The sequence below is a fragment of the Aegilops tauschii genome, chromosome 5, assembly GCF_002575655.3.
Source record: "Aegilops tauschii subsp. strangulata cultivar AL8/78 chromosome 5, Aet v6.0, whole genome shotgun sequence".
NCBI classification, from domain to species: domain Eukaryota; kingdom Viridiplantae; phylum Streptophyta; class Magnoliopsida; order Poales; family Poaceae; genus Aegilops; species Aegilops tauschii.
In genome coordinates, this window is record NC_053039.3 from 560,293,617 (window position 1) to 560,311,229 (window position 17,613).

At 44.1% G+C, this 17,613-nt stretch overlaps 2 protein-coding genes and 1 long non-coding RNA gene across 3 annotated transcripts; 2 read left to right on the forward strand and 1 right to left on the reverse strand.

The window, feature by feature from the left end:
- Nucleotides 1-2,253: 2,253 nt before the first annotated feature.
- Nucleotides 2,254-2,878, forward strand: LOC120964185 (uncharacterized). The gene is made up of 3 exons (XR_005755826.3): nucleotides 2,254-2,355; nucleotides 2,482-2,548; nucleotides 2,753-2,878. It is a non-coding gene; the product is annotated as an uncharacterized lncRNA (long non-coding RNA).
- A 4,203-nt stretch (nucleotides 2,879-7,081) lies between these two features.
- Nucleotides 7,082-12,597, forward strand: LOC109745747 (uncharacterized). The gene is made up of 9 exons (XM_020304861.3): nucleotides 7,082-7,380; nucleotides 8,046-8,238; nucleotides 9,485-9,573; nucleotides 10,205-10,268; nucleotides 10,768-10,845; nucleotides 11,771-11,847; nucleotides 11,931-11,997; nucleotides 12,083-12,190; nucleotides 12,278-12,597. The coding sequence occupies exons 2-9, from the start codon at nucleotides 8,167-8,169 to the stop codon at nucleotides 12,305-12,307; spliced, it is 585 nt and encodes a 194-aa protein (XP_020160450.1). The 5' UTR covers nucleotides 7,082-7,380; nucleotides 8,046-8,166; the 3' UTR covers nucleotides 12,308-12,597.
- Nucleotides 12,598-12,807: 210 nt separating this feature from the next.
- LOC109745748 (disease resistance protein RGA4) lies at nucleotides 12,808-17,122 on the reverse strand. Its single transcript, XM_020304862.4, has 3 exons — nucleotides 16,175-17,122; nucleotides 13,624-15,716; nucleotides 12,808-13,059 (listed from the first exon to the last, which is right to left on the reverse strand). Exons 1-2 carry the CDS (start codon nucleotides 16,951-16,953, stop codon nucleotides 13,655-13,657), a joined length of 2,841 nt encoding a protein of 946 aa, XP_020160451.1. The 5' UTR covers nucleotides 16,954-17,122; the 3' UTR covers nucleotides 12,808-13,059; nucleotides 13,624-13,654.
- Between the last annotated feature and the right edge of the window lie 491 nt (nucleotides 17,123-17,613).

A 17,613-nucleotide genomic window follows, 5' to 3' on the forward strand; every position in this document is an offset into this window, starting at 1 on the left:
CCCGCGCGTCCGGCATCTTGTCATCACCGGCGATCCACCGGTTGAGGAACCCCATGATGTCCGCATTCGTCGGGTTGAAGTAGACGCCGAGAGGCAGCGGCGGCAGCTGCTTGAGTTTGTTCAACCCACCGGGACTGGGCGTAGGCGTGCCATGGACATGGAGCTGCTGGCTCCGGCTCCGGCTCCGGTGTCGGCGGTGGCAGAAGTTGATCTCTTGATTGCTTTCCTCGCTTTCGTGACGCCCATGGTTTCCTAGCTAGCAATCCGCATGACTTTCTCCGTGCAATCTGCACGACCAAACATAACAGTAACGGTTAATCATGCATAAATAGAAATCAAATTGAGAGCAAACACAAGTGTTTGGATGAATTTGTATCCTGATATGTCACTCTATTCTTTTGATGACAGAGAAAAAAAAGCATCTAAGAAACACCATGCAGCCGCCCAAGCAATTGCCAAGAAATCATATGATTATACCAATTACTAATTAATCAATTACCCATGGGTCTTGTTCGGCCGGTGCCGCATCTCCGACCTGTTCTGTTGCTTCTTTGCGGCCGCCCCATGTAGCCCCAGCCACAACTCGCCGATCTTGCACACCGTGATGGAGCAACGAGAAGGACACGTCGCCGCTTGTGGGAGGTGAGGTCAACGTGGATAATGTGGATAACAGCCGCCAGATCGGAGAGGTCAACACGATGTGGGCTAGGGGCGGTAGGCCTCGGCGGACCAGCAGCTGCGGCGGCAAGTGCAGCGGTGAGGTCGGGCCGAGGAGGGCGGGCAGCGGCAGAGAGGACGAGCGGCGGCCGAGGAGCTATGGGGAGGGGTGGGTTGGAGCCGACGCTAACCTACCTAGCCAGATTGAGGTTGAGCTATGTGTTTTTTTTTGGAACCTTCTAAGCGACGTGCGTGTGCGTTGTTGGAGATGAAACTGTGAGGGAGATATGGGCTTTTGCAGGGCTTGGCCCATATGCGGCTGGACGGGGCGAGCGAATAAGGCACGACGATGGCGAGCGACGTAAGAGGGGAAACGGAACCTTACGATTCTTTTAGGTAGTAGAGACTAGAGATTTGCTGTCATGTTTTAGTCCAAACACGCCAACGGATGCAAGGAATATAGTGAAGGAAACGCACTTTTGCCTACATAAAAGGTGCGTTGGCAGGTCGAGTCTATGGATGGAAAGAGAATCTAATAGCGAAGTCTGGTAAAGAAAGCTTGGTGACAGCCGTAGTGCAAGCCATTCCCACCTTCGCTATGTCGTGCTTTGACCTGACAAAAACCTTCTGCCATAAGCTTAGCTCCCTCATCTACTATATCTAAATAGAAGCCCTCCACTACATGATTTTCCTGCCTTCTCATGCGTCCACGTCATCCTAAATGTTCTCAACCGTTTGATTTGGCACATGTGGCTCAGATCTGCAGGAAGAGTTGATGTCCCGGCGTTCGCTTCAGTGCCCCTCCCGTTCGCTCCTCCTTCCTCTATCCACAGAAGCGGAAGCGAAAGTTTCTCCAGTCGAAACGTGTGTGATGAATCTCTCCGCGTAAATTGGCCGCCCCATCTCTCTCCGCAAACGACACAAAGCGGCGACGGACCAACTGAGCCCAGACTCCTCTAGGGTTTGCAGTCTCCACCGGAGATAGAACCGGCAGCGATGGCGGCTTGCGGGGCAAAGGCAGGATCGGAAGACAATTGATCTGGAGGAGGGTGGAACTTCATGCAGAAAGAGGCACACACCTTGGCTCATCCAGATCTGTGAGATGACGGGCAAGAAGGCACATCGAGGAGATTTTAGCTCTTGAGGAACAGAGCACTCGCAACAACCTGAAGTTCATGAAGGTACTGTTAGTCTTCTAACTTCACTGGAACGATGCTTCAACTTTATTCCCCCTTGCTCATGTCATGCCCGGTTCCCTCCCTTATCATCATTCCACTCTGACAGTTTTATGCTTGCTAGGTGCTTGATGGAATTCCTAGACGTGTGTTTCCGAGGGAGGTAAAGGCAAATAATTTAGATGAAATGATTAACTGATGAGATTCTCGCAGTTTCTCTTATCGGGGTTGATATAATAAGTTCCTTGGCATGAATAATGAATTCCTGACTATAGTTGTGTTTCCATCAAAGAAAATTCACTCCTTAGTAATTGAATAATTTTTGCAGTTCAAATTTTAAGGAGACTCTGGTTGAAAAGTATCTGTTATTGTTTTCTTTTCCCTTGATTGTAAGCTTACTGCATACTCTTTTGTTACCTACAGGTTTCAGGTAATGGCATGCGATTCTGGGAGGTAGCAAATGACATTGCTGGAATGATTGACATTGTTACTGTGCTGCTTACCTATTGAAGTTAAATAAGATGTACTATTACTTTCTTGCGATAAAACTGAATTATATTTTGCCTGATTTGCAAATATGGGTAACACTGACCTATTTCTATATGATTACTGAACTTTTATCCATCATTAATTAGTTTACACTTTACAGGTAAAGCTTTACAACCATATCAAAGCCAATGATGCAGCTATACTTTGATGTACCAAGATCTGACAAGGTTCTTTTCCAACAGCTTAGATAGGGCTTCTGCAACTTATTTTGATCCAAACCACTGGTAGTAGTTTGGCCTCAGTCCTTTGCAGTTTTGTTGTTGTTATTATCTGATGCATGATTATTTTCTTGCGTTTACTGTCCACCTTTTTCTAATCTTTATTAGTTCGTTGATAAAATTTGCCCTCAAGGTGTGCCATTTTGCCAACAGGACAAACTGTGTGACCTGAAACTGGAAGCAAAAACATTGATGTGCGTTCTGCGGATGTGGACGCTGGGCGGCAGCGGCGTAGGCGAGTGCACCAGAGTGGACGACTTGTGAGCAGCGGGGCAGCGCGACAGCGCCTGCATGAGAACGAGGGACATGAGCTGTTGCTCTGCTCCATGTCCTCCTCTCTCACATCTTCCACACGTCATCCATCATGCGCCTGCAACTACTGCTTTCTCTCCATGGTTGGCTGGTGTTTCTCAACTTTCTCACTTGGTGCTACTTCTCTATCTAATTGATTTTAATTCAGAGTATATTTCCCTTTGTAATTGATTCTTCAGTACATCATGCAGTGTACTGATGCTTGCCATCTACATACATGTTTGTTCTTATGTCTATAGAGTTTAATTTATTTTTACTTTTCACTTGATTTGTTTTTAATTCAGAGTATCTTTCTCTCTTAATTGTTTCCACCGGCAGCACACATGGAGTGGTTCACCTTGATTATTTCTCTTGCCTCTCAAATCTTATATACATAAAAAATACATCAGTTACTCTTCCTTCCTAGGAAGATATTTTTACAATATATTTGTGTGTAAGAACAATCTATAACCAGTTGTTTCTTATGTATGCCTATAACATAATACTAGATTTGTTACTCCAACAGAGCTAGTGTTAATATCTGGACGGACCCCTGGATTCCAAGGCCGTGGTCGTGAAGGGTGATCACCCCAAGGGGGAACAATCTGCTGCAGTTTATTAATGACCTGATAGATCCGGGTACTTGGCAATGGGATGAACGCCTAGTGCGAGAAACATTTTGCACGGATGATGCCAGGCATATAATGCAGATGCCGCTGCGGGAGGGGGTGAAAGACTTCATAGCCTGGCAATTTGATAATAAAGGTCTCCACTCGGTCAAGAGTGCGTACAAGCTGTATGTCGAATTAAACACGATTAGGAAGAATGGCGGAGCGATGCGGGTAATCTGAACAGTTGTAAGAACGAGTCTTGGAAAAGGATCTGGAAGCTGCCGTGCCAGCGAAATGTCCAGATGTTTACATGGAGGGTGCGGCATGAATCATTGGCACTTCTAACAAATATGCAGAAGAGAGGCTTCAAGCTGGAGAGCACGAAATGCTTGTTTTGTGGCCGTGTTGATGAAGATGGAGCGCACCTGTTCATCAAGTGTAAGGCTGTTAAGAAGGTGTGGCGGGAGCTTGCTCTTGAGGAAGAAAAGAATGGAGCTGGAAACTATCTCGTTTGTACATGCTATGATGGATTATCTATGGGGCTGGCTGAGACAAAACGCATGCATATCCTCACTTTCTGGTGGCTCTGGTGGAGCGCACGGAATAAACTACGGAAGGGGGAGCTTGTTGCGTCGGCGGATGAGCTAGCAAGACGCACGCGTAGCTACGTATTGGATTACATGCAAGCCTTTCTCCCACCAGCCAAAAAGATATGTGCTGATAAGTGGAGGCCACCACAGGCAGAAATGGTGAAAATCAATGTTGATGGAGCCTTTGTCCCAGGGGATGATCACGCTGGATGGGGAGCTGTGGTGCGAACCATGGATGGCGCGGTGGTGGGAGCCCGGGCTAGAAGACAGGAGCATGTGCAGGATGCGTCATGCTGTGTCAATGGCAGCAGAGCTGGAAATAATAAGGGTGGAGTTCGAAACTGACTCATAGCTGGTGGCGGAGGCTTTTCGACCTCGGGAAGGCTGATTCATCACCGTATGCTGCGGTCATTGAGGACGTGAAGTACCAGCTCAAGATGTGGTTCCCCAAACATGTAATAAAAGTTTGCCGCCGTAGTGCCAACTCAGTTACACATAAGTTAGCTAGCGTTGGGCGCATGTGCCCTCAAAACTCAATTATGGAGTGGGACTCTGATGTACCAGCCCAAGTGGTTGTTTGTGTCTCGGGTGATCTACCAGAGAGCCGTTAAGTTATAAAGCAGTTGCTTTGCCTTAAAAAAGGTTTCTTCACTATATAGCTCGGATGCCACCATTTGTGCCTTCCACTTGCAGCCTCTCATTATCGATAACCGTCATTTGTCACTGTCAAAATATCTCTCTAGGATCTCTAACTCTCCGCTTCCGCAGTTCCCACCAAACCTAGCCATATGGGTTGTGCTTTTAAGGCCGACCCGTGGGCATAAATTTTCGGACCGACACGGGAATAAAAGGGTGGGCCAGCCTTCGGTAGCCAGATCCTCTGACGTACGGCCCGCAGCCGTTGCGCCACTGGCGCATGGGCCCGGGGCCACATGTCAGTGGGCTTCACGGCACGTCAGAGGAGCTGCGTCCCAGCCTTCGGCCTGCCACGGGCCAAGGCTGATCCCCAAAGCCAAGCCTTAAGGCCAACTATAACATGTCATGGTTATTCGCAGGCCGTTCCAAAATGGCCCAGTCTCGGCACGCGACCAACTCTGCCGTGTTAGCACTGTTTGGGGTTGTTTCGGCCTTATTAGGGGGACATAGAGTTTTTGAACCCGAGCTCTCACGTGCTCCGCTATGAAAAGTAAAAATCAGGAAAACTAGTTAAGAAATTCATAAAATTCTGTTTTTTTATAAACCATGATGAATGTTTCAACTACGTGCAAAATTATGTGATGAAATGACATTCGTGAAGGTTTGGGCAAAAAAATTGATGCCCCGAAAAGATTATTGTTGGAAGCATTTTGGAGCATCGATTTTGTTTTTGTCCAAACCTTCGCGAATGTCATTTCATCACAAAAAATTGCAGGAAGTCAAAACATTCATCAATGTTTATCACAAAAAATTCAATTTTTTTCACTATTTTTTGTTTTTGCTATTCATCATAGAGCATGTGAGCTGGGGATCAAAGAGCACTTTCGTTTTTAGGGCTGTTTCAGCCTTTTAAGACTGTTTGACCTTTTTACGATGTTTTTTTTGCATTTTTAACCTAGAATTAAAAGGCCCCGAATGCTGAAACTGCTCAGAAGGCTGAAAATGAACAAAGCCAACCCACAAGCGTGTTGGGCCATGCCTACCCATTTATGGAGGAGCAACTAGTTAACGAGCGCTCCTTCGGGAGCCTCGAAACGATCAACGCTACTTGGCGCGCTCTCAGCCATTCGCCGCGTGTCGCGCTCTGGGCGCCCCCTCCGGATTTTATTTTATTTTATTTTTTCGCACGTGTTTTTGGCTTTTGAAACGGTTCTTCAGTTTTTTTTGACGTTTTGGTTTTCCACCAGTCTTTCTTAGTTTTTCGGTCAAATTTATTTTTCAAAAAAAAAATTTAGGGAAAAAAATGCGTTTTCTTTTTTTTCTTTCGTGAGAGTCACGGTTTTGCTTTCGCGAGAGTCATGACCGTGCCTCTCGGAACCGAAAAAAACGCATTTGTCTATTTTTTTTCCTTTCGCGAGAGTCACGGTTTTGCTTACGCGAGAGGCATAGTTGTGCTTTAGTGAGAGTCACGGCCGTGCTTCTCGGAAACGAAAAGAAACACGTTTTCTGTTTTTTTCCTTTCGCGAGAGTCACGGTTTTGCTTCCGCGAGAGGCACAATTGTGCTTTCGTGAGAGTCACGGCCGTGCCTCTCGGAAACAAAAAAACACGTTTTCTATTTTTTTTCCTTTCGCGAGAGTCGCGGTTTTGCTTCCGTGAGAGGCACGGTTGTGCTTTCGCGAGAGTCACGGCCATGCCTCTCGGAAACAAAAAAAACACGTTTTTTAATTTTTTTTCCTTTCGCGAGAGTCGCGGTTTGCTTCCGCGAGAGGCACGGTTGTGCTTCGCGACGGCCGTGCCTCCTCGGAAACGAAAAAAACCCGCGTTTTCTCTTCTTTTTTTCCTTCCGCGAGAGTCACGGTTTTGCTTCCACGAGAGGCACGGGCGTGCCTCTTTCGGAAAGGGGAAAAATCCGTTCAGTTTTTTGTGCAAAAAAGTTCGTCAAAACCTATCAACATGGGATCTAGTTTTGAAGATCTCGACGCGAGAAATCCAACGGTGAAAGCGGTTCGAGATTTGAAAGGACGATTTAAGAAATAAAACGTTTTGAATAAACGGATTTACGAAAAAAGGGGAGTACTCCTCAACTAGTGATTTCACATTTATGGGCGCATCTGCGCATGCGACTGGGCCGTGACTCGAACCCTGGTGGGCTGGCTGCGAACTCCCACGCCTTGCCAAGTGAGGTACGCTCCATTCTCGGTTTGGGAATACCAATCCCTACTTTACTACTTCATTGTCTCAAAAAAAAAAAATCCCTACTTCAACCCCTCAAAAAAAAACCCCCTACTTCTGAAAAATTACCGCAAAATCCCTGAAAACTTTTTTTAACGCAAAACTACCAACGTAATTCCCCATCCCACCTCCGTTTTCTCTCCCCTATCTCCCACTTCTCTGGTTTCATCCCGGAGCACACCCGACCTCGCCTCCCTCGGATCGCCGCCAGCCCCGCCCGCCCGCCGTGCCCGTGCCCGTCCTCACCGCCTCCATCCAAGCCGGCTCCGGATCCAGGCCGCTCCGTCCCCGCCCGCGCCCCCACACGTCAATCTCCGCCGCCTCCGCCCCCGCCCGTCCCGGCCTCCCTGCGTGCAGATCCACAGTCGTCGACCTACCCGGCTCCCGATCTGTCCGGCCCGCGCTCCTCCCCGTCCACTGGTACTGCCGCTTCCCTCTGTGCTTCTTCTGCTGTGCGAGCAGAAAGGACGCCGCTGTATGTTAGTATTTCTGTTTTCATCATGCTCTGTATGCCATTGCTGCTGCTCTGTGATGCCATACCCCCAAACAAATTGTTGCGTTAGAGCCTCTGAGATGCCAGGACCGCATGGCCTAACCTAACAATTTCTGAAGGTGCATGAATTTCAGTGGCCCCATACAGATCATTGTAACAAAAATATCACAATTCTTCGCTGCCGTCCGGCGTAGTCTAAGATGCGAGCAAAGAAGGATTTGTAGCAAAGGTGTTAGGGAACAAGCATGTACACAACTCTACTTAAATAGCATTGCAAGAACATGTAAATTGTGAAAAAGAATTATGTGGTCATGGCATCTTACAAACTCTAGAGCAACAATTCTGTTTGCGTGTATGACATATCAGTTCCTCCCAGATGATTTCAGAGACTGCCTAGCTCATATATCAGTTTTCATTATCCTTCAATTACTGGTGATTTTTGTTTCATGCAATTTGCTCCATGCCATTATCCTAGAGCACCTTTGCTGCATGCTGAATACAGAATTGATTCATTGACTGGACTCTAGTAATGAGCATAATTCAGTTGTGCAGTCTAAACGTCTCAGAAACTGCCTCACTTCTACCATTGCAGCATAGAAAGAGGGAACCCAGGAACCCCTGTACGGCCTCAGCTTGGTCATAAGTATTTCGAGAAACCCCAAGAAATCTGAAGAAACCCGAAGGGAGGGAGACCACAGAGGAGGCCGGACAAGATGATCGGCGTGGGGAAGGCGAAACAGTACGCAAACGTGCTCGACAAGCCTCTCGGTCGTGGCAGACAGGAGGTACACGTCTTCCCCACATCAAAAACCCCTCAGATACCGTTAGTCAGGTATAGATAACCGAAGCAAGTTCATGGGTTAGGGGAGTATGTTGGAGGGAAGTTGTCTCAGATCCTGGTCAGTTAGTTCTAGAAGCATGACTGCTTTTTGCTATGGTCCGTAACTGTTGGGGTATTGTTTATTTTTTGTTATGCAGTAGTATGCAAGTGGAATGTGAATCTAGTTGAAAGTTGAAACCAAATGCACGGTGGTAGTGTTAGCTGTGAGGAAATAGGCAACTTGTATGTCCTGGAGGCCAAGGGCCAGTACGAATATGCTAAGTACATATGGGCACCAAACCTCTTATGAAGATTGGGAATAACATGTCCTATAAAGGAAGCTAATATGTATCTCTAACAGTAGCTTCCATTGGAGATGTTCAGAAACTATTGCCCAAGCCAACTACTCTGTTCATGTGTTTCTTCAGGAATGGAAGGAAATTCGTTAATATTGTGCATATCAACAAACTGTATTGAAGTGAAAGTTACTGTGCACCTCCGTGATGCTTTCAATTGGATAATTTTTTTAGAGCTCAAATCTTGCTTTTATTCTACCTTGATTGCAATATGCAAATGTGTACTTACTTCCTAAATGTGAAAGAATTTGAATGTATACTGGAGAGGATTTGAATGTATACTGGAGTGGCATTCATTATTTTCATTGGTATTTTCCTTTCTGAAGTTAAATTGAAGCTTTTGATAGCGGCTACTTGTATTTGTGCCAATATATTTTTGTATCATGCAGACACGTTTCTTATAGTAAGTTATCACATTAGTACTACATGATAAATACTCCAAATGGTTTCTCAATTTTCTCTGAAGTACATTCAAGCGAACGTGAACCTAAACTGTAGTCACTTCCCTCTAAGCACTAAGGAGGACCAGTTTCTTGAAAAGGGCTAAATACAATAACAAACAACGACTCTTGCATTAAATGACGGGTTAAATAAATAGCATAAATATATTGAAGTGAAAGTTACTATGCACCTTAGTGATACTTGGATATATTTTTAGAGCTAAATTATTTCTTCTCCTCTGCCCTGGTTGCAGTATGAGAATGTTTTGCTTCCTAAATGTGAAAGGATTTGAATGTAAGAGGTAGTGGCACATTCATTCTTCCGTTTGTAGCTTGTAACTTGTGGCAAAATATTCTATTTGTTTCCTTGTTTTGTTATCGTACATGCTTAATAAATGTTCTGTGTATTTCATAGGTCAGTTTGAGTGCGTTTGCATTCTTGTTCTCGGAGTTAGTTCAATACAACCAGACACAAGTTGACAACATTGCTGAGCTGGAGCGGAGGTAGTCTCTATTTCTTATTTGCATGTCTGTTCATGGTAGAAAATACTTGGTTGGTACCTGGTGACTAGTGGTACAACCATTTTTAGTCAGTACATGCTACTCTTTGATATCCAGGTCACATAAAGTTTAAGGTGCTATGTTGTTTGCCACTTACTGTATGCTAGTGTCTTAAATCATCTGGAATTTCAGATAATGTAAAGGTTCACAATTACTTTTTCATATGTTGATATCCAAGTCACATAAAGTTTCAGGTGCTATGTGTTTGCCACTTACTGTATGTTAGTTTCTTAAATCATCCGAAATTTCAGATAATGTAAAGGTTCACAATTACTTTTTCATATGTTGAGATGTTTCTCTGATATGCCATATGATGCGACTAGAACATTTGGTTGGTCCATTCCCTGCAGCTCTAATGTTTCAGCGTATCTATTTCTCTACTTTGTTACTTCACCATATAAGACACTATCTCGTTACTTCTCATTGGAGAATGGAGACAGTGATGTTATTGTGCTAAATCATGCAAGGACGTTCGACAATGTTTCTCACTAGAAATGCATTGCTCCATTTTCATGGTTAATATTCTTTGATGCTTAGTGTAACATTTGTTTCTCTTCTTTTATGATTTATACAGGCTGGAGGATGCTGGTTATGCTGTTGGTGCAAGAGTTCTTGAACTGCTCTGTCACAGGGAGAAGGTTTGATGCATAATTATTCTCTTATTCCATGATTTTCTTGGTCCAGAATATGGCTCTGTAGTAGATACTTGTCTATTGCTTCATATACTTCCTCGCTCTTTGTTATGACTTGTGAGTGGCATGCCATAGTCATGGCCTTTTACTTGCGTAACTTATTTTGGATAACGAACTTGCTGCTTGTATCACGTCTTTCTTTGAAGAGGAAATCATAGCACAATATCTGGATAGAGTTGTCAGTTTGAATTGTAATTTAGACAACATAATGTTAAATTAATTTTTGAACTGATTGAATAATAACAATTTAGTGTGACCTCACAATTTTGTGTGGACTCCATAAATATGAATATTCATAGGCTATCATTTCTCTAAGGGTTCCGTGCATTCTCCAAATTTACATCATTGACCTCCTTTATTGTCTTATTCTATACATACTTAATGCTTTCTATAATTTTTTATCCTGTTGAGATAGTCATGTTAATGTTTGTAATAATCAATCCAGGGGAATAGACGAGAGACTCGACTGCTGGGCATTTTATCATTCATTCACAGCACAGTATGGAAAGTACTGTTTGGAAAGGTAATCTATTCTGCATATCAATCTTCTTTTATTCCTACTCTGTTTCTTGTAAAGGGTGCACTTAACTTCTTAGTTTTTCCTTTCACTGTGCACATTCTTTGTTGTCCTCATGTCCTGTCAAAAGATTGCTGGCTGAGCTTGTCTGTTAGTGGTCTGACCCGCCTGAGTATTACGCCTGATAAAAAGGCTTATACCTAGCTGCCATGGTGTTTGATATTTCTGCCAGACTACCTAACTAAGAACATCTGGAAAATGTTATTTGGTTTCTGTCTTTCTAATTCTGACTTGTGATTTGGAAAATGAAATAAGTCAGGATGTTGAAATAGGATGGAGGTCAAAAAGATAATATTTCCATTTTCAGTAATTTCTCTCACAAGCGTGAGCACTAAAGAAGAGCTTGGATGGAAAACTTAACATGAATGATATTTTCACATTTTTGTGCTGTTTGTAATGTTATTATTCACACAAAGAAGAATCTTTCGAGTAGTGTTCTCCTAATTTCCACTCTTTGTAGTAGTATGGCCTAATATTCTGTGGTTTTAAATGATGCACTCATTTCGATAGCATTAGCATATACCTCATATTGATCATCTAGCCTAACCTATGAGAAGAATAAACTAGAAAGATATAACCCCCACTCCCTTCCTTCTATGCCCTGTATCCTAGGCGACATGACCGGCTTACCCTTGCTCTTCAGAGTCATACATACTGTCTGCGGACGAAGGCTGGTCCTAAAACTCCTACACAGAAGATTTATAATTCTAATATTTTATACAATTTCATGTTGTTTGTGGAATCCATTTATAATATGTCCATTTATAATATGTGTTGGTATTAATGAGAGCCTGTGGCTATATACTCATAACTGGAGTGGGTGCACTTATTTGATTGCTTATCCTGATAGATGCTTTCTTATTGTTTGCAGGTGGCTGACTCGCTTGAGAAAGGAACAGAACATGAGGATGAATACATGATTAGTGAGAAGGAGCTTCTTGTTAACCGGTTTGATGAACTTTTTTTTTCTTCTACAGAATGTCTCCCTTGCGCTACAAGTCTAAAACGTGGGTCCCTTTTTGTTTGATCAGGTTCATTTCCGTGCCGAAAGACATGGGGGCATTCAACTGTGGAGCTTTTGTTGCAGGGATTGTAAGGGTGGGAGCTCCAGCTCAAATATCTAAGTGTAACATGTCGTTTGGATGAAGAATGAATGCCTGAACACCTTTTGAATTTCTTATAGGGCGTACTGGATAATGCTGGCTTTCCCGCGGTGGTGACAGCACATTTTGTGCCAATTGAAGGCCAGCAGAGGCCCAGGACAACAATCTTGATTAAATTTGCTGGAGAGGTAAAATAGTATGATGAAAGGTAGCAAGACCCTGGGGCCAATGTTTAGCATCGAGTAACATTGTTTGAACAAATTGTCCATTTTCAGGTTATACAACGGGAAGCAAGGCTCGGCTGAAACTCGTCATCTATGTACACCTCAACGGGGAAGATTGCTTTTATCCACCAAGTTAATCTCCCGTAACTTTAATTTTTTTTTTATCTTTGTTCGTTCTACATTGTATGGAAGGAGTGTCCCGGCATTCTTGTTTGCAAACTCTTAAAACTCTCTGCCTTGTGATGAGTTAGTGTAATTGAGTCAGAATGTTCAAGACAAAGCTTTAAGAATTCCGATGGCGAATGTGCAGTCAGAAATGGTATTTGGACAAGATTTGGTGATTTATGCAAGGACTGACTGTCCTGAAAGAATCAGTTTTGTTTTGCTGCCTTTGTTCTTGCTGCAAAAACGAGCACCCAACAACAGTAATTAACACAAACGACACCCAGATGTAAGATGCATCAACAACCAACCAAAACTATAAGCCAGGAAATGTATATGTCGATCACACCGGGCAGATAGCTCAGCCTATCCAGTAAGTGGATTACACTATACCCATACCATATGCTGCACAACAAAAATAAGCAGATACCACTGTTTTTTATTTATTCAGAAAAATGTCAGAATAACTCTTCAGATCTCAGCACCCAAGGGTGCACACAAGCAGTTTTTTACAAACTCGTAGTTCTACCAGTCATAAAACAAAAATAAAGAAGTCAGGTATTGTTGAACCATGACCCGGTTTTAGACATGAACCCTCCATCATGGCCTCCTGCTGATCCGTTCGCGACAACATTGGCCACGACTGTAGCCAGTTGATAGATGTACATAGCCTGTAGATGATTACACATAATGTTTTTTTGGTCAAACACAGCATCATTGTGGAAAGCCATATGGAGGAATGCAAAGCACTAACACCAACAAAGTAGTAAGTGATCCTAATGACGTCAGTTAAGGAATGACAATGAATGGTCTCCTCCTGATTACGAAAAGCACAAAGCATACTGCTATTCCAGTTCTACTTAGCTACAACTCCTCAAAACAACTACTCCCTCTGTAAAGAAATATAAGAACACTCTTATATTTCTTTACAGAGGGAGTACCATAGTTTGACTTTGAGAGGAGCGCGTAAGTAGATATATGCCTACTTCGATACCGCCTGCACCAACAAGCGCCTTATACATCGAGCTAACTGAAAATTTCCTAGATCAATGAATATCACATATAAAGGAATCCCTTTCATTATTAAGCTGCACGCTAGTTAAATCAGCACAAAGGACGTTCCACTCCATTGACTTAACGCCAATAATAGGTCGTCTACACTCCAGAGGAAGGTTCGAAACTAAGGCGATACATAAATTAAGTAAAACTACAGAGAAGTAATCGAAAAAACTGACCAGCATGCTGAATCAAGGATCGAGATCCTTCTTAAGACACCACAATGCTGCTCGCCGACTCATTTAAAGGAGGACAAACTTCAGAAATCCCCATACGACTGAATGCTGGATTCAGTTGATCATTTGAATTCTCTGCTTCATCACCAGATTTGAACAACAAAACTTTTGGCCCATTTGGGTGTTCCTCAGCGGCCTTCTCCCATTGTTTCTGGGTCTCTTGACTGACTCTAGGATGAAGGATGACTTCCTCAAGATGTTCGAAACATTCAATATTGATGACAGAAAGAGCATTTATATCTTTGCAAAGAAGCTGGAGTGTGACGAGAAACCGCATAGCTCCTTGTTTGATTGTGGGGAATGTCGGACGTTGCAGCTCAAAACAAAGGCGTAGAAGCCTGGGCAGTGCATGAACTTCTATACTGAAGTCCTCAATTTCGCGAGCAATCAGTTTTAAATACTGCAGGTGGCTCAAACTACTCAAAGCTTCAAGAACACTAGTTGTAAGTTTAGTAGTCGAAAGGCAAAGCTCCTTGAGACCCCGAAGTGATACAACAAACTGAGGCAAGATAGTTAAGTTGCCATGTAATTTCAGAGAGCTCAGGTAGCAGGGTCCTTGTATGGAATCCAGGAAATCTCCAGAGCATTCATCGAAATGAAGAGATAAAGAACGTGTAGTATCACTATTTTCGTCCTTTTTGTCCAGAATGAACTGTTGAATGGCCCTGATAAGATCGGACCAGTCAGTGCTACTTGCAGTTGCAGATGGCTTACACCAAATCTTCACCTTCCTCAATCTATTCATATGACCCATGAGATGAAGAAACCCTTCACTTCCATCGGTGATAAATCCTGCTAGAGTTTCGATGTTACTTTTTCCTTCCAAAAGAAACTTCTGTACTTCACTCCCTGTCTTCTTTTTGAGGAAAACACTCTTTTTATAGACTTTGCCTGAAATCCTAAACTCTCCCAATATGTGCATTAAGCAGGGCAACAAGAAAACTTCCACTGGTAGTATATTTACCTTTGTTCTCCTCACATCAAGTGCCTCCAAATGCTCCAGTTTTGCAATATCCTCTGGAAGTTCGGTAACACTACTCCCAAGGCTCAGATACTTTAGCAGCAGCAGGTTGCATATGCCTTTGATATGATCATCCTTCAAGTCATCACATTTTTCAAGATCAAGGACCCGCAGCAGTTCATACTTGCTGAAGTTGAGTACAGTTTTACATGCCTCCCCGAAGATTGTCAGGGATCGGACAAGTGATAAATCAATATTCTTGAATCTGTCATCATCTTTAGCATTTCTATGATGGAGAGAAAGCCGACGGGCATATTTGCCAGCCTCTTTCTTGTCATCACAAAACAAAGTTACAAAGTTCTGGGAGACTGACAACTGCAAAATGAACTCACGCATCATGCCATAAGTTTGGCAAGTCTTAACGTTACCATTGTTGCTTACACCGATGGGTTCGATGAGGTTCCGGTCCATAAGCTCGTCAAAATTTTCAGCTGCAAGTTTCATGGCATCACATGAAGCTTGGGTTTCTACAATCCCCTCAGCTGACCATCGCCTCAACAAGCTTTTCTTTCTCATGGGATGATCACTCGGGAACATGGCAAAATATAACAAGCAGGCTTTGAGAGCATGGCCGCCCAGACTGGCGTAGCTACGCATCAGAGCGCGTCGCATATCACCAAAGGTCTCTCCGTTCTCCATATGATAACGAATGTTGTTGCATGCATCTTCACAGGTACGTCCAATCGGCCAACCAATTGATTTCAAGAATTCACCCATGGTAATCAGGGCAAGGGGCTGGCCATAGCATTTGTTCAGAATTGCTGTTGTATCAGGCTGGTCGTAATGCAAATATTTCTTCGGGCAAGCTTTCTCGGAGAATAATCGCTTCGAGCATTTTTCATCGAGTCTACTCATTCTGTGCACATAGCCGTTCTCAGAGCTGCAGGCAGTAGCAACTGACTGAATAGTTGTCGTCACCACTACTCTGCTGCTACCATCATTGTCATCTGGGAAAGCTGATTTGATTCTTTTCCACTGCGCTTGCGTTTGAATGTCATCGATTACAATGAAATATCTGAAAAAACAAATCAAGAAGAAAAAATGATTTAATCTGCATCCTTTCTGAAGCCAGCTATACATAATGACTTTGCTACCAATTACACCCGTGGTCGCAGGGCCACAATTTCTCACACTAGCTATATAAAATGCAGAGAAGTTATCAGGTTCAAGTACATCTTTCATTTTTAAGAGATGAAAACTCATAGTAGAAAAAGAGAAACATTAGAGAGTCACTCATTTTAATCATGATAAGAGAAGAACACATAGTCTGCTTATTTTTCAGGGCTTGCTTACAACAGCACAGAGTAATTAAGGAAACTGAGATATTACTGTTGACTCTTGAGTTTTGACTCAGCACTCTTAGTACTAGCAAGGTGATACCAAATTGATACATCAGTGCTTAACTAGAACTCTCTGAATCAATAAGTCAAATGTGAAATGAATCCGAGAAGTAAAGCAGAGAGTTCTAAATACCTCTTGTTGGCCAACTGATTTCTGACTTGTACGCAGAGCTGCGAGACATTGGAGGTGTCCAGCAGCACACTTTCCTGACAATCAGATCCAAATTCCCGGAGCATGTCGGCCAGCACCCCCCCTGGGCTCTTGAGCGCGGCACAGACCCACGCGCGCTTGTCGAACCTCTCGCTGCCGGCTTCGGTTTTGTACACATCGGCGGCAAGAGCGGTCTTCCCCAACCCCCAGCACCCTACGATAGAGACCACCTTGAGCTGCGTCGGCTGCCCCTCGGCCGCTTCCGCCAGCTGCTCCAGGAGCTTCGCCCGGTGCTCATCGACGCCGACGAGATCCGCGTCCGCGAGGCGCGGATCCGAAGCAGAGGAGGAGGGCGACGGGACAGCACCGGAGGTCTGGGCGGGGACGGGGTACCTCTGCCTCCGGTCGTGCGCCTCCACCACCATCTGCTTCATCCTCTGCAGCTTCTGGGCAAACAACCGGTCGTTGAGGAGCGCCTTGGGGGACCGAACGCTCCGGCGGAGCAGGGAAGCCTGCTTCTTCCAAGTCGCGCGATACACGACGCTGTCGATGCAGTCCTTTATCCCCTGAGCCAGTTCGCGCAGATCTTCGATCGACAAGTGCAGTTGAGCATCCATGGAACGGACAATCACGCCGAGCTCGTCCTCGAGGAATTTGGCGTCCCTCATGATGTCCTTGTTCAGATTCCAACTCTTCTCAACCAGCGACAAGAGCTTCGGCAGCACAACTTTTATGGTGCCGCTCAAAATAGCGGCCTCCATCTCCGTGTCCTAGCTACACGCTCGGCTGATCGGTCGATCGAATCTTAGCTCCTCAGACTGCCTCACTGCTCTTGTATCGGCCGTGGCCCGTGGTTGACCGAGGAAGAAGATGGTAGTACTGTGCGGAAGTGGATCCACAAACATTAAGGAGGGAAGTCACCTAAGCTACGGTTCAATCTAGTGCAAAACAAAGAAGGAAAGTCGGGGCCACTGTAGCGAATACTGTATTTACCTACTGTAGCAGGTTATGTGCGTGGTTACTGTTCATGTAAATAAATTTAAAATTGATTTTATTGCATCATAATTTTGTTTGTATGTAATTTTTGTAAATGTATACAATAGATTTGTAATTTGCAAATTAATTCAAGTCATTTTAGCCTTAATCGTATGGATATGAAGGAGGAAAGTTAGGGAATTGTAGCTTAGGTGACTTCTCTTCTTCATGTTAGAGGATCCACTTCCGTACTGTGCTGGCTAGGGCTGGGAGTAAAATGCAAGCGCGGTCCTAATTATTTCCAAAAGTGATTCGGTCCTAATTTTTTCAAAATGCACATTTAGGTCTTAAATTTTTCTAAATTGTTCATGTGAGGTTCTTTTTTCGTCTGACCGCCGCTGACCAGCTCGCGTGGCGCTTTGACCACCGCCACGTCGACCGAGGGC